We start from the raw sequence: 14,843 nt of genomic DNA, 5'->3' as shown, positions 1-14,843 counted from the left end.
AATGTCAGTCAGGCAGCATTTTGAAAGACAATAGAGAAGGACAATTGCCTCATGGCAACCTGGTTAAAAATATTTAGATTTTTTCTCTAACCCTTTCCACAAAGAGAAGCACCCTGAGGGACTTAGTATTAGCTGTAACTTCACAATGTTGTTTGTTTGGTTGCAGCTTCTCAATGTCTCTCCCCAAAGAAAAGGTGAATTTTAAAGGGTCCCCTGTGAGTCAAGAAATAAGTTAGTCAGCCTACAGGTTCCAAGACTGAAATAATATTTGCTCCCAGAATACGTATACTTTTGACTACAAAATGTCTACAGAAGAAATGGAGATGCTGCCAATCTGAACAAGCTGCCAGGCAAGGAAGATAAACAGTACAGTTCTGAATGAAAAGAGTATTATGTATGCCTGGCAAAAAATGATAAATTAATGCAACTTCCCAAGAGATTTCTTCTCCAAATACAATTACTAAGATTAAATGTGAATTTGAATGGGTTTATTAAAATCTAGGATGGCCCAAATTGTGAACAAGAAAAGGTACCAGGTCCCTGAGCACCTCCTTCATCTTCATGCTCACTTGCTCATTCTCAGCAGCTGACTGCTCTTTACCGGAAGGTAAGGAAGAATCATCTTTGATGATGTAAGTAATCCTGTTTTAAGTCATGACAGTATAAATAGACCTGTTTTAAAAGAGATGTTAGGCTCATGGGCTGGAATTTGGACGGACCTCTGCATGGATGCATCTGAAAAAGAGTCAGACAACCCTTACCGGCAGTGTCCTGGCAAGCAGCTTCTGAGGCTTGATTAACAGCTACATTGAGGAGCCTTATCATCCAGGATTTTAAAGAAGTAATATTAGTCTAATAAACAGGTAGAGCTTAAGGACACACAATTGTGGACAAAGGAGGAAGCAGACTTGTACTTCTCCACTTGAAGCAAATTATCAGATCCTTAGTACTTATTTTCCAGCATCTTATCTGCTTCAGTGACTCACATATTCTTTTACCACCCAGAAGGCTTTACAGGCTCTGGGGCCCATGACACTCCCTCTTGCTGCAGTTTTCAACCCAGCCTTCAAGGCTGTTTATGAGGAGGGAGAGATCAGAAACAGAAGCTGTATTTCTCAAATACAACAGAGGTAACTCCAACCCTCTCCACAATTCCGAAGCCAATCACTTGGGCTGCTTCTGCCTAGCAATCAGGGTAGAAACAGCTAACAACACTGATGTAAAAGGTCCTCTCTGATTGTTAACAATAAGGTTTCCTTCCCCCTGTGGTGAGACAAACCTCTCTCAGCTTGTTTTTCTAGTCTCTGTCTGTTGGCTGCTCTGGTGAGAGAGCAGGGATTTAAGTCAACTTCCGGGGAGCCCCTCCAAAAGGAGTGTGGATGAAAACAAAACAAAACAAAACAAAACAAAATTCTTCTCCGTTTCTAAACTGCTGGGAATCAGGAGCCCATCCCACGGTTTATAGAAAATGTGTCAGAAATAGACATGAATGTTGGAATTCACTGCCTCTCCTCCTCTGCCCCACACATTGTTGCTTCCCCCTTTTGTCACTGAGCTTGAGAGAAGGCTGCAGTCCACAAGTTGCCTCTTCTCTCCCAATTCTGTCTCTCTCCCATCTCCTGCACCCCCTTTTTCAACCAGCATATGACTTAAGACTGCACAAGGCAGAGAGAAGACTATTATTAGAAGAGTTTAGAAGAGTATTTAGGAACCCTTTGATGATGAGCCCTTTTATTTCACAGAAAGTTTATATCTCAAAGGTGCGCAAAGGACATAATCCAAGAATCTTCTCCTGCCTACAAGAGTGAAGATTGCAGATAGGAAAAGACTATTAAACCAGTCTGTTCCTTGCTCTGCAATGAAAAAACAATGTTTCTACTGAGAAAGTTCCTGAAAATACTAAAACAATCTTTGTTAATAGCACACAAAATCTCTGCATAAGTAGGGTGGAGCTCCCACTAGCACTGCTGTGATGACAAATTCGACTTAAAGTTTATATGAGCTTAGTCATCCTTATTGCCGCACTGGGAGCTGGTCAGAAACCACCCCTGGTATTTCTCACATAAAGCAACCAGTGCCAGTTTGCTATTTTAGGAAAGGAAGCGCCTTATGTTTTCTACCAGGCCTGAAACAAAACTGCAGTCTTTCTGCAGCTCTGCTGCTTAAGGCCTGTCAGTGTTTCCACAGTGAACTTCTACTTCCAGTCTGTTATGCTTGTGAAGAAATATATATGCTTCCAGACAGCATTTGGCCAAAACAAGCACCACTCCTCATGCCACTTTTTTTGAAGTGGTTTGTAAATAAAAACAATCAATCAACAACATACAGTGCTGTCAGGATTACCCCATTCCAGCTCCCTCTAAAGTGCATACCCTAAACATTCCCTGGGGCTTCTTGCCAGTGATGGCCATTTTCCAAAGGGAACTCCTAGTTCTTTCAGACACTTCTGTCTATACTTGGGTGCCACAGAAAATACCCAATCAAAAAGGAGAAGGAAAAAATTGCTGAAGCCAGTGACCAACCTCAGTTAGGTTCAGCTCTGAACCTTTACCCCCTTCAATCTGTTTTAAATAATTTGAGGGCTTTGATCCCACAGTGACTGTGTGCTCACACTTGACCTTCAGTGCTGACTTTGACACAGAAACTGGGCTGCCAAAGGACCTGAGTAATGTTCATGCTAAAACCAGCATTAAATACACTACTGCAAGTAAGGATACAGTTCTTTATTGGTTGCTCTGCCCATATCCCCCACCTCCTGCTTGCTTGGGAGCTCCCCCCTAGAGTCCCCCTGTCACTTCCAGTGTGGAGGGATCAGGACAGCTCAACGTCCATGTGATTCCTCAGAGACATGTGGAGTGGGAAGACAGCAGCAGCAGGTGAGTCAGCTGCTTATCAGAAATTAGAGACTGATATTTTGTCCTGCCATGGGCACTTGGAATCAAAACCTCAGGAGACCATGGAATTTTTTCTATGGTCACACCTCACTGACTTCTTATCATCAATCTATATCTTTATTTGGAATCTTCCTCTTAGTTCTGTTACAGTTTTCTTCAGAAGCAAGAGCATTCTCTCCCTTCTACCCATCTCCCCACATAATACCCCGCCCTGCTTCATAGCCTGCCTCCCGTTTCCCATTCACTGTGAAATACAAGAAGCAAGCAAATCACCCCAGGTGAGCCCAACTGCCCTTCAGCACCACGAGTGCACGCCACATGTGCATGTTCTTTGCTCCCAACAAACCCTTCCACATAGATCAGATTGCATGGTACAGCATCTGTACCATCATCTTCCTCATCAGCCAGTAGCTCAGCTTTTCCATGGAGACAGCTAAACTGGTTTACTACAAATACATTCAGTAAAAACATTATGAATCCCCATGTGGCCAGGTTTAAATCAGGCTTCACTAAAACTAGCCAGGAGTGGCATAAAATTAAATCAAAGAAGACAACCTGTATTAGAGGAGTTTTCTGTCACATTTACTTGTGTAAATCTGTGTAAACCGTCATTTGCATATTTTCTGTTGTGTTTGCCCTTCTGCTCTGCACTTAGCACAGTAAAATCCTGTTCTAAGAAGACACAGTAGAGGCCAGAAATTGTTTTGTTTATACCAGCTCTTTAAAGATTATTGAATTTCTAGTCTCCTTGACGAAGTGTGCTGTTGTATAAGCCCACGTGTCTCAGTAAGTAGTAAGCACTGAAAGGAAAAGACTCAGAAAAAACAGCAGTCCCAGTATTTCCGACTTTTTTCCCGAAGTGAAGGGAGAAAATAGTGGACACTCACCCATGACCTCCTGGGCTTCAAGCAGGAAGAGGTCACTCCAGGGCCCACACCCTGCAGAGTTCAGCACACACACCCTGATGATCAGGTCTTTGAGAGGATTCCACATGGAGAGATTGGCTTTTGTGTCCTGCACGATCATCTCCCCCTGAGTGCAAATAACAATGAACTGTGAACTGTCTTAAAAGGCGTCTAATGCAAAACTCCACCTTCAAACCAAAACAGTACCAAGCATGTATTTCACTGGCACTATAGTAAGGGCGGGGAATTGAGACTTAAAGGTCCTTATCTCAGTTTTGCCTGAGGTAAGGCTGAGATTTGGGCTGTTGTCTTGGGTTTCTGTTCCCAAAAATTGCTACTTGTTTCCCAAGGCATAAGGGAGAGAGGAGATTTAATAATTTCTTCCTTTAAGGTCCTCCCATGCACGTTGCTATAGAAATATGGGGGTTTTCTGCTATTAAAAGATACACCTCCTTCTTGTGGTTTACTGTAAAGCATCTGGTAGTTTTAATCCAAGGGAGGAGTCTGTCTGTCTATTTTAACTTGTTGACCAAATGGCTTCTGAATTTCAGCACCAGTTTTCACTTAGGAAGGCAAGGCCAACATATTTTCACTAGTTTTATGGATCTTCTTTGTACAGCAAACCCATGAATATTTGGCTTCCACCACTGACACAGAGTATGAGAACTCACAATACCATCAGTCAAAGTCAATGATGCTGACCTAGTGTGAAATGGGTCATACAAAATAGGAAATAAGTCTCTTTTCCCTCTAGCTGTCTATTATTACAGGCTTGCTGTTCATTAATAAGCACTGGGTAAATACCTATTAGGAAGCTAGAAACCATAAGAAATCCTGTGAACTTCAAAGGCTGATAGGTACCTGGGAAAGGTCCATGCCAAAGAACAAATGAAAGGCCTTCTACCCTGTCAGGGTCCTTTCAACTCCCTAAGTATTGTAAATGAAGCTAAAGAATCCACAACCTTCTTTCTGTGATTTACAGCACAACTCATTCACTTGTTAAATACACCTTTGCTGCTAGGATTTGGAAAACCAAGGCCCAGTCACAGGAGACAGAAAGCCCACATCCTGCACTGTCTGACCTGGACGGCCCTAGAAAGGGGCAAAGAGACACAAAGTGGATTCTCGCTACGTTGTCCTTCTTGTACGAGGAATGGCAGAGAACTGGTCTGTCTGCAGATGAACATTCACGTGAAGGAATTCTGAATATGCTAGGAGGAAGGAAATGGTCCTATATCTTGAAGTCAAATACTGAGGCATTCCCTAAAGTCAGAATGGATCCATCTACACAAAAGCAATGTCTACAATTTAATCCCCTGTTATGGATGAGGGACCTTAATGCCTAGAAAATTTAGTAGGAACCTTCTGCAATTCTGTGTTTAATGGCCCAGTACCTTCTCAATCTGTTACCTGAGTTACATTATCCTGAATCCATTCCAGTCTGTATCCCAGGACATTTTCCTTCAGCACATCTGGAGCCACACCTTCCCACTCCAAAATTAGACCAGGATCTCTTTGAATGACATGGATATTTTGAGGGGTGCTGTTTGGAGCTGAAAGCAGAGAACAGAACACAGCCACTTGGCAGGAGAATAAGGCACTATCCACACTGAATATGGCAGTTTCACCCTCTTTCCTGAGATCATCCAGAAAAGAGAGGGTATGAGGGGAGAGAACAGCTTCTGCAAGCCACCAGCACTCTGTGGTTTCAAGTGGAGAAGGCAGGCCAGCACCTCTCATTTCTCTCAAGATCCCAAGAATCTCACAGAGCTAATGGGAGCAGCACACAGAAGGCCCATGGCTGGGTCAACTCCTGTATTACGCATCGTTGATGTTAACCACATGTGACTGCTTATTATTGTTTTGTTCTGGGAGACCCTCAGAGTGGATGAGCAATGGAAGAGAGTAATGTTTCCCACACTGCAGAATCAGCAAGGAGTTAATGACATTTGTAATGGTCTCTTTTTCAGGTCCAGAACTGCTGTCCTGTTCTTGTCTGCCGTTTCTTACCAAGCTCCAGGGTCTGGAAATAAACTCTGTCGGTGAAAGGGGAGCTGCCCATCTCATTGCTGCACTGCACACGGACACTGTAGTTGGTGGAATGCTTCAGGCCTTGCATGGCATAGGAAAAAGGTGGCACTGGGGTGACTTCAGTGGACACCTCCTGGCCATCTGGTGACTCAGCTACCTGTGCCAAGAGTGAAACAAAGATGACTGTTACCATAAACAATGTGACTAGCATGTCCACATGGATAAGAATTCATTTAATTGTCAGTTTAGGAATGTGTAAGAATAGATATAGCACCAGTGGTGCTTAAAATATTGAAAAGGGAGTAGTCAAACTAAGAATCATGAAGTGACGTCACTTGGGCAGTACAAAAATTTTCCACCAGATGAAAATTTCATTCCATATTTTAAACCATTCCCTTCCCTATGTTACGATTTCTACAGTTGATTATTATTCCTTTAAAGAAAACTAGATGTGCTTGTCACTTTGAGTGGTAGCAACCAGCTTCTGAGGCTTGTTTAAATCTGGGCAATGAAAACCAGTAAAGTAACTTGCCTGTTGCCTACTGTCACATTTTGCCAAACTCTTTTTCCCAGAAGTTTGTATATTTTCAATTTTGTAGTGGATGAGACACGTGGTAGACATAGGTGGCTTGGTTCAACTAACCCGTTTCAAATTAAACTGAAAGGAAACTTCTTACCACTCCCACATCCCTTCTTTTTCTTGCTTCCAAATCTGAGCTTCAAAGCAGCATGAGTGTTAATTTAAATCTGATATCACTGTGCGTTTTTAATGCATAGACAGAGTCAATGTTCTTGCTTTTGTACTAACAATAGCAGAAATCACTGCATAGCTCCCAGGCTCAGACTTTCTCCTCAAATGCATACAAAATAGCAAAGCAGAGAGTAAAAGCAAGATGTACTGACAAAAGCGAAACAGTCATAAGGACTTTATGTATTTTATATGGCAGCCTTTCTTCCTTTCTCACTGCCCCTCTGCTCACTCTCACATACACTTTTGGCACACTGATTTATTTGGCTGGTAGAAAGGAAGAAGCTCAAGTTTCCTGAATAGAAAAGCATATTGTTGTCATTATTAGTGTCATCCACAGCACGGAAAAAACAAGACAACTTTTTTGCAAGACCTTGTCTGCTGGATGACGTATTTCTGTTCAACACTCCCAAGAGCTGGTGCTTGTGCATCTGCCCCTTTCACATCCTGGAACTTGGCTTGTGTTAGCAGACAGAAAATGCTGCCATTCCCTGCCCAGAAGCAATCTGCTTGTCTGAACATGGTGCTCCTGGGGCACCCGCTGCAATGCCCCAGTGCCAGAAAAACACAACAAACTTCCAATCCCCCTCCTCTTTCTGGGAGACTCCCAGCAGCAGTGCAATCATGAGGAGCCAGGAACATGTGCATTTTCACATGGAAATGTAGGTCAATGCCTCACACAGAATCTCTCAATGTGGGAGTCAGAGGCAGCACGGTTTTCTGACAGCGCAGGGTCATTGCCAAGTTATCCCGCTCCCAGACTCAAACGCAGGAACTCCGTCCTCCCCAAATAGAACAGAAAAGGCTTAGAAAAGGGGTGAGAGACTGCTGAGTTGACAGAAACTGGGCTGCTCTGATTCAGCCTCTTTTCCACGTGTCCCATCCCCCACCCCTGCCCCTGCCAAAAGTGAGAAGGAGAACTTAAACCCCAGAATGATTAGCATTGCAGCAGAGAATAGGCTGTTCCAGCTCGAGATAACTGGCATTGTAAAACAGAGGAAGAAAACCATTTTCAACTGTGAACAAGAACAGAAGCAGCAACAAAACCCACAGACCAGGGCCAGCTGCATTCAGGAGTTCTTTCTGCCACTGAGTTAAACTAGATGATGATTTCTTTTATTTCTGAAATATAATAGACAGCAGAGCATGAAACTTTTGGTTTCCCCCGCAAATAAAAAGAGGACTTCAAGTAAATCAGCTAGACTGCTTTCAGCATACCTTAAGTTTATAATCCTCCTCTGCATAGTTGGCAACACGGCATAGAAATTCCACTCCAGCTCACAATGCTGCTGTAATCAGGTAGGGAAAGCATAGGGGCCTGGCAAATAAATCCATGGGGAATGTGCCTAGCTGTGTTTGCACAGCCCACTTTGGGTATCACCATTCATCTTCTCACTGGGTTACCTGTTCTTTGACCTGATTCTACAGCTAAGGATGTAATGATAGAAACTAACTCTGCCTGAGGTTGGATACATACTATTGTTCTCAGGAAATTCAAGAAGCAGACCAGTTTTTCAGAGATGTGGAGTACTCTGCACCTATCAGAGCTACAGAATAGTATCAAGCTTGATTTTCTGGGAAGAACTGGTCTTTGACAACGGAAAACTAATCAAGATTCAGAGACAGGGCTTGAAATTGCTCAAAAACATACTAATAGGTCTGATCTTGTATCAAAAACCCCAATCTGCCTCCTGCCTCCATCATTCCTACCTTTCCTGTACTACATCCTATATTTTGCAAGCGCCTCATCCCTTGGACTCTGGTATGTCTGAATTCCTGCACTTCCTCTGGCATCACACAGCACAGGCCTGATTTGGCATGGGACTCACAGACACCTGCACTGGAACGAGCTACCATGGGCCACTGCTCCATGGAGGAAAGGTGAGCACCCTGCAGCCACAGCTCCTCCAGGGCACTTCCCACAGAGTGCTGTGTGCTTCGTGTGTGCTGCACTGTAATAACCTATATGGAGAAGCTGCCACGAAGCAACTGATAATCTGCTAGCCAGCAGATTGTGGCCAGTCTTTAACACTTAACTTTTGAGCATGAAGTTTATGACCTGCTCTTTGGCACCTATGAGTTGCCTGCTGTTAAGTTTTTATGTTTTAAGGCTGTGAAGTAAGACTTGAAACACTGTTAATGAGTCGGGAGAGCAAATGAGGGCCCAGGAAATGGGGCTTAGGAGAGTCCTATTATTCATGCAGGGCAGGGCACAACCCAGAGAGGCCATACCTGAAGAGTGCAAGAATGGAGAGGTGCACGGCCATCAAATCCTGGCACCCAGACCACGCTGGCATTGCTGCTGGTGACTTGGCTTACAGTGACATTGAGAGGTGGGAGAGGCATGGCTAGAAAGGAAACAAAGAGACCTTTCAGTGTACACAGAACTGAGCAGGTATTCACGTGGAAATGGAAGAGGCTTGAGGCTAAATATTATGCAAATAAATCACTAACAGAAATGTGGTAAAATATCACATCTTTAGAGTGTGTCCCTGACTTCTTGTGAATGAAACTATTATTTTAACATTGGACAAGCTATTGTCAGCCATTCTCACGTTGTCCATTGATGCACACAGGCAGTGGTTGATCTCTTTGGTAGCAATGCCAGTGTGTGATGTTTACACCTTTGCTACTCAGCTCTCTTCCCTGTCCCCTCCACTGCAGGGCACGACTCAGCCCTGCACACAGTTGCCTGTGTACCCACATTGTGAACTAAATCAGGGCTTTAAAATTCCACCTCGGGTTCTTAGTCCAGCCTTTGACACCAGCTCTGCCAGCACCGGGTGGAGGGTGGTTTGCTGTAGCGACCTGAATACCCTGGAGATGGATTTGCAGTAGACCTCTTTGTGCTCCCTCCAGGTGTCCATTGCAAACTCCCACTGAAACATCCTGGGACAGAGCCTGGACTGAAAACTGCCTCCTCAGGCTTGGGATGAATAAACTCCGTTTTACAGAGGGGAAATTCAAGCCAAAGGGAGTGCCTGCCACACATGGCTGATACTACTCCACAAACTAAGGGCAGGGCCAGGAACAAAATCAGGATTCCAAGACTGGACAGTTTGTCGGATGCTCATGCTTCCTACCACCAAACACAGCACAGCACCAAACTGCTTGGCTTCTGTTTAGGATCCTTGATGCTTCCCTTTGACTTCTCCTTTCCTCTCACTGTAATTCCACATAGTTAATTCCCATCCTTCCAGTCACCATCTCTTTTTCACCTCTGAGTTTTCATTTGGGCATTTCACTCCTGACAAAATTAGCAGCTTTATGAATACTAACTTCTCCCCTGACCTTCTTCTCATTTTACAAAATTGTACGCTGATGCTTGTAATAGTTTTCCTGCCACATCTCAACACATTGTACCCTCAGGGGGCTTCTTTCAGAAACCCATCCTCAGGACGAGGCTCTGCCTGCAGATTGCATTTTCCACATCTCCTGAGTTGTATCCATCAGACAGCAGCAATAGAAAAGTAATTGCAAGCCAGGATTTCTCCAGTTGCATCTTCTACCCTGCTAGAGTACCTCTGTATTTCACTTCACCAAGGACAGCCCCAACACTGCTGCCTTCAGCATATCCACAGGGACATCTTGCAAGAGAAATGCAGAGCCCAGACACTCAGGTCTCTGCAGAGGGCCTGGAGGAGAGGAATAGATGTGACACAGATTAACCCTATAAAGCCTTTGTTGTCCAGTTAACCAGTTACCAGGACCCAGGGCAGGGCCTGCCCCCTAGATAAGAACAGGGTGTGTGGGTGGGGGGTGGGCAGGAGACCAAGGGTCTCTGGGATGGAAGCTGGGCAATGAGTTCTTCGGTAGTTAACTTAAGGCTTTCCTGCATCTTGGTTCCCATTCTCTTTTGATGTTTTGTGTTCAGGTCCGTAAGCCCTTTAAGGGGGGAAAATCCCGCTTTTACTGCTTACTGGGTATTACTGAAACATTGCCCATAACTCAAGTTTTTTCAGACACACTTGTAACTTTTGGGTTTAACAAGGTGTACTTTTCAACACAGGATGGCACGGCCGAAGGAGGTACGTGCTGTGCCACCAGTGATAATAAGTAACCAACTGCTAACACACCCCTTCGTGTGTAAAGGGGACAGTGGCTGAGGAGGGCTGGCTTGCTAGCACCTTTCCCCAGCTCTGCAAGCAAGGGCCAGATGCATTTTCCCCTCATCTCTTGGGAAAAAACTGTGGGCGGCTGTTTCCTGTTGTGCTCCGAAACACGGGATACAACCCTAAAAGTGTTAGCTGCACACATAAAGCACAGAAAAGCCTGTCAGAAAACAGGACCTTGAGTGTTAACATAATGAGAGTTAACTTCCTCTGTGCTTAGAGAGTGGCTGAACAATGGGGCTTTGTAATGGTTGGGGACTGTGGGCTACAATAACAGTAATTTTCTGCTTGGAGTACACCCAGCACATTGTGGGCACTACAGAGAATAGATAATGAACAACAACAGGAGCAAATAGGAAGAAATGTTAACAGTTTGTCAACGTCCTAGCAAAAATATTTGCCTCTGGAAACACAGAAGAAACTAATTGTTTAATAAATTGTAGAAAGATTTAAGACTCCTCATTAGCAGATGCGTTTGTGTAAGAGAGGAAGGCGCTGAACACGCATGTGCAGGCAACTACTCCCAGGAGGTAACTTCACTGAATTCTGCATATTCATAGCATCAAGAACTAAATAAACATTATTTGGGCCTGCCCTACTTCTGCTGTGTAGGAGCTTTGCTTTAATTTTAACAGGGCTATACTAGATCTTGGAAGCTTTTCTATTTAGAAATCTTCATCACTTAGGTAAATTTATAACTACTGTTTTAGATGTATCTTTGAGGTATTACAGACATAACTTTTATGACTACAGCACTGGACTTGCTATTCATAACCTGAATTTTTGTCTCTAGGACATGCCACATACTGGTGCAGTGTTAGCTGAGTGACTTAAGCTTGCTCTTTCTCAGCTCTAGAACGTGTGTGTGTGACACAAGTGTGCAATGGCAGTATGTCCCTCCTAAATAGGCAGTGTGGCTTCATTAGCTGATGATCCCTGAGGAACACTTTTCAGCTAAATACAATTGCTGGGAAATTAGATAATTCTGAGGTCTTTACCCCTCCATCTTATTAATGGTTAAAAAAAATTAACCTGTATTAACATTAAAAACTTTAAAAGCTTGTTTATGCTAAATGTTTTTTCAAATTATGGCTTGACAAGATTTTTTAAAGTGTAATAGCTTTGTGGACTAAATTCTATCCCAGGATAGAATATCCACAGAAGATATATTCTACAATAACTAACTCCTTTGTGTAGACAAGTCTTTAAGGCAATAACTCCAAGTGGGTTTAAATTAAGTTATAAATCTCACTAGTCCAACGTACTGCATTCTTGGCATAGCAGTAACCACAATGTCCTAAATAAAAACACACTCCAAGAGCAGTAGATTACAGCTGGATTTCAATCTGTCCTTTAATGAGCACTAGCTACTACGACTGTGAGTTCTGATACTGATACAGACATAAAGGATTGCTTGTATTTCTGCTGAGCAACAAGCTACCACTCGGAACAAATGATTTTTGTGCTATGCCTCTCCTGGAACTGATGATCGTGTAATTAAAAGTGCATTAAAGCATGACTAAAAATTCAAATGCAGAAGCATCTCAACATGAAGAAGAGGGGAAGAGCTGATTGCTCTGATTATCCCTGTTTCAGTTACCTGGAGGAATAGAGGAAATGTCACATCAGCCTAGAGACTTTCAAATGGCAACTGGTCATGCACAGGCTAAGAATTATTTGTTCTCAATGAGCTTTTAAAGAGCAAAGAATTTAAAAAATAAAATTCATAAACCCAGTGTTGATGAGTAGACCTCACTGGCCACTGGTGATCACCTTCCTTGTCCTTTTTCAGCATCTAATGTGATGCTAATAAAAGCAAACAGAAGTAATGGCCTCTTTAGCCCTAACAAGACCCATCTATTCCCAAGAGGGAAAGACTTCTCTGCTACAAATTTGTATCAGCTTCATCTCTCACAAACAACTTAATCGTCCCAGCCCTCTCCTTTTCAAGGAAAAGCTGTCATTTGACATCACATTTCCACTCCTGAATCAGATGTGGATTATTTTCAACAGCCTGGGATACGGCCCTGCAGAGGAAGTGGGAACTGCTGTTAGAACACAGAGCATTGTTTCGACTGCTGAGAGCTCCAAACAGTGCTGGCAGCTTTGAAGCAATTCCTTGCATTAAGGAGCCCTGCCTCCCCCTCCCCAGAGAGCAAATCCAAGGCCCCTGCCAAGTCTCTTGCACCCAGCCTCTCACCTTTAATTTGAACAGTGGCAGTCCGAGATGAAGACAATCCCTTTACGTTGTGAGCTTCGCAGGAGAAAACTGTGCTTTGATTAATACCTGGAGATCAGCCAAGAAAAGGAAAGGAAACACAAACAGCTATATAATCCAGCTTCAACCTTCGGCAGAATTTCAATTATTTGTGACATCCAGCTCAAGTTGCACAGGCAGTTGGAGGGGTGAGCTGGGTGCCAATCAAAGGCATGCAGATTTTAATGTAACTAATGAACAAAACACATTTTTAATGGAGGGAGTGTAGCAATGTAGAAAAGCTTTCATGGAAGTGTCAGCACTGAAAAGGAAGGAAGAATCTGTCAGGACAGCAGCTCGTAGTGCTCAGGTAGCAGATGTCTGCTTCTCACATTCTGGTGAGCATTTTTGGAGCAAGGATTGTGCTGAACTGTGAGCTCACACAAAGCCCAATGCTTTGGGCCTCAGCCTACACCTGAGCAACATTCATCTTCTAACTGGGCTATAAGACCAGGAAAACTTTTAATCAGATGCTGCCTATTTCTAGTCAATGCCCACCTGTCCCTCCCCTTGCATTAGACTTTTGAAGACACACAAAGGAAGTGGAAGTTAAATGCTACTGCATCAGCACTGAAACACTTTCCAGGGGTGATACAAGTAAGAATGCCTTCTGTGACCATCCATGCATCCCATGGCATCATACCGACGTCTGGCTGTTCCAGGACACATATAGATATGGCAAATGAATCAGAATTGAGATAGATTTGCAAGGCTGCCTGGAGAACTGTGCCCAGCAGCTATTGCCACGTGACTTGGCCCTCAGTTGCCTTATCTAGGCTCTCTGTAGGAGAAGTTAAAGATTGGCTCACTGTGGGCATACAATCTAAGAAGGAAAAACATTACAGAGCCGCACAGAGTAGCTTGCACAGTGTCTCTGACCTTTGACTCATCTCCCAAGCCTGAGATTAACAGCACTGCAAAAAAGGTGAAATGGAAGAGAGAAGGGAGTGCTATTCTTGTCCCTGTGAGCCAGAGGAAGATGCTGCCAGGAGGCTGAAGGCCAGGCAGCAAAGCAGAGCAGCACCTGATGTGGCAGGCCTATCCCAAGACAGAGCCTAACACAGCCCTGCCCTGAGGAAATTACAAAATACACCACAAACCCGGAACTGCATGTTCCCTAGCACCATGCCAGCACTGCTTTCCAAATGCAGTATTGCTGAACCCTCTAAATGCTTGCTTTCTAGCCAAGTACTTTGTTATTATTTTCTTCAGAGCCTGATACTTTCCTCAGCTAGCATTGCTTGTTTAGTTAAGAACTGCCTTTTTTGACATGCTTTGGTAATCCAACCATGCAGGTTGTGTCCTGCTACACGTTCTCAGCTGGAAAGGCAAGATATGCCCAAGGGACACCCCAAAGTGCATTGAAAGAGGATGTGCCCAAGGGACATCCCAAAGAATGCCAGAAGCAAATAAAGGTGCTGATGGCACTTAATATGTATAAATACAATTCATTTGGAGAATCACTAGACTAGATGTCCTTTTTCAGGCCTCCAAGCCCCCCAACAACAGATATTTTGTGAGGCACTGTGGGATGAGTTTAGTGGAGGAACAGTGACTTATTTTTTACTGTCTTTACCCTCTTGACTATCTATCTTTTCAGTTTTCATTTCAACAGGCAGATTATATCATAAGGGAGCAGTTTTCATTTCCAACTTAGAACAGCATCGGTGGCTACGTAAGAGAGGGAGCAGACAATTAAAACCATTTCAAATCATGTGTCATTATTTGATTTGTGAATAAATAAAGTTCTAAGGGAAGCCTGAATGGGATTGGATAGCTCAAAGGATGGCCAAAGACATATAAAAACTCACCCTGGGTATAACTGTGTTAACACTGATTAAAAGGCCCTAGAGGTGACTCTTAGTTGTAAACCCTCTTATTTCTAAATAAAAGTTC

General features: G+C 43.6%; 1 protein-coding gene across 1 annotated transcript in view; it reads right to left on the bottom strand.

Moving 5' to 3' along the window:
* TYRO3 (TYRO3 protein tyrosine kinase) overlaps positions 1–14,843 on the bottom strand; it is a 41,777-nt gene that overhangs the window by 15,729 nt on the left and 11,205 nt on the right. Inside the window, exons 5-9 of the mRNA XM_066188082.1 lie at positions 12,891–12,977; positions 8,811–8,926; positions 5,810–5,987; positions 5,210–5,352; positions 3,782–3,926 (exon numbers count right to left, since the gene is read on the bottom strand). Coding sequence (XP_066044179.1) covers positions 3,782–3,926; positions 5,210–5,352; positions 5,810–5,987; positions 8,811–8,926; positions 12,891–12,977 — 669 coding nt within the window. The remainder of the gene's footprint in view (positions 1–3,781; positions 3,927–5,209; positions 5,353–5,809; positions 5,988–8,810; positions 8,927–12,890; positions 12,978–14,843) is intronic.

Source organism: Chamaea fasciata, unplaced genomic scaffold (assembly GCF_029207755.1).
Source record: "Chamaea fasciata isolate MVZ Bird 193981 ecotype frontalis unplaced genomic scaffold, bChaFas1.0.hap1 SCAF_7, whole genome shotgun sequence".
In the NCBI taxonomy this organism is placed as follows: Eukaryota; Metazoa; Chordata; class Aves; order Passeriformes; family Sylviidae; genus Chamaea; species Chamaea fasciata.
Note: the sequence above shows the minus strand (reverse complement) of the source record. Positions and strands in the feature narration are given on the sequence as shown.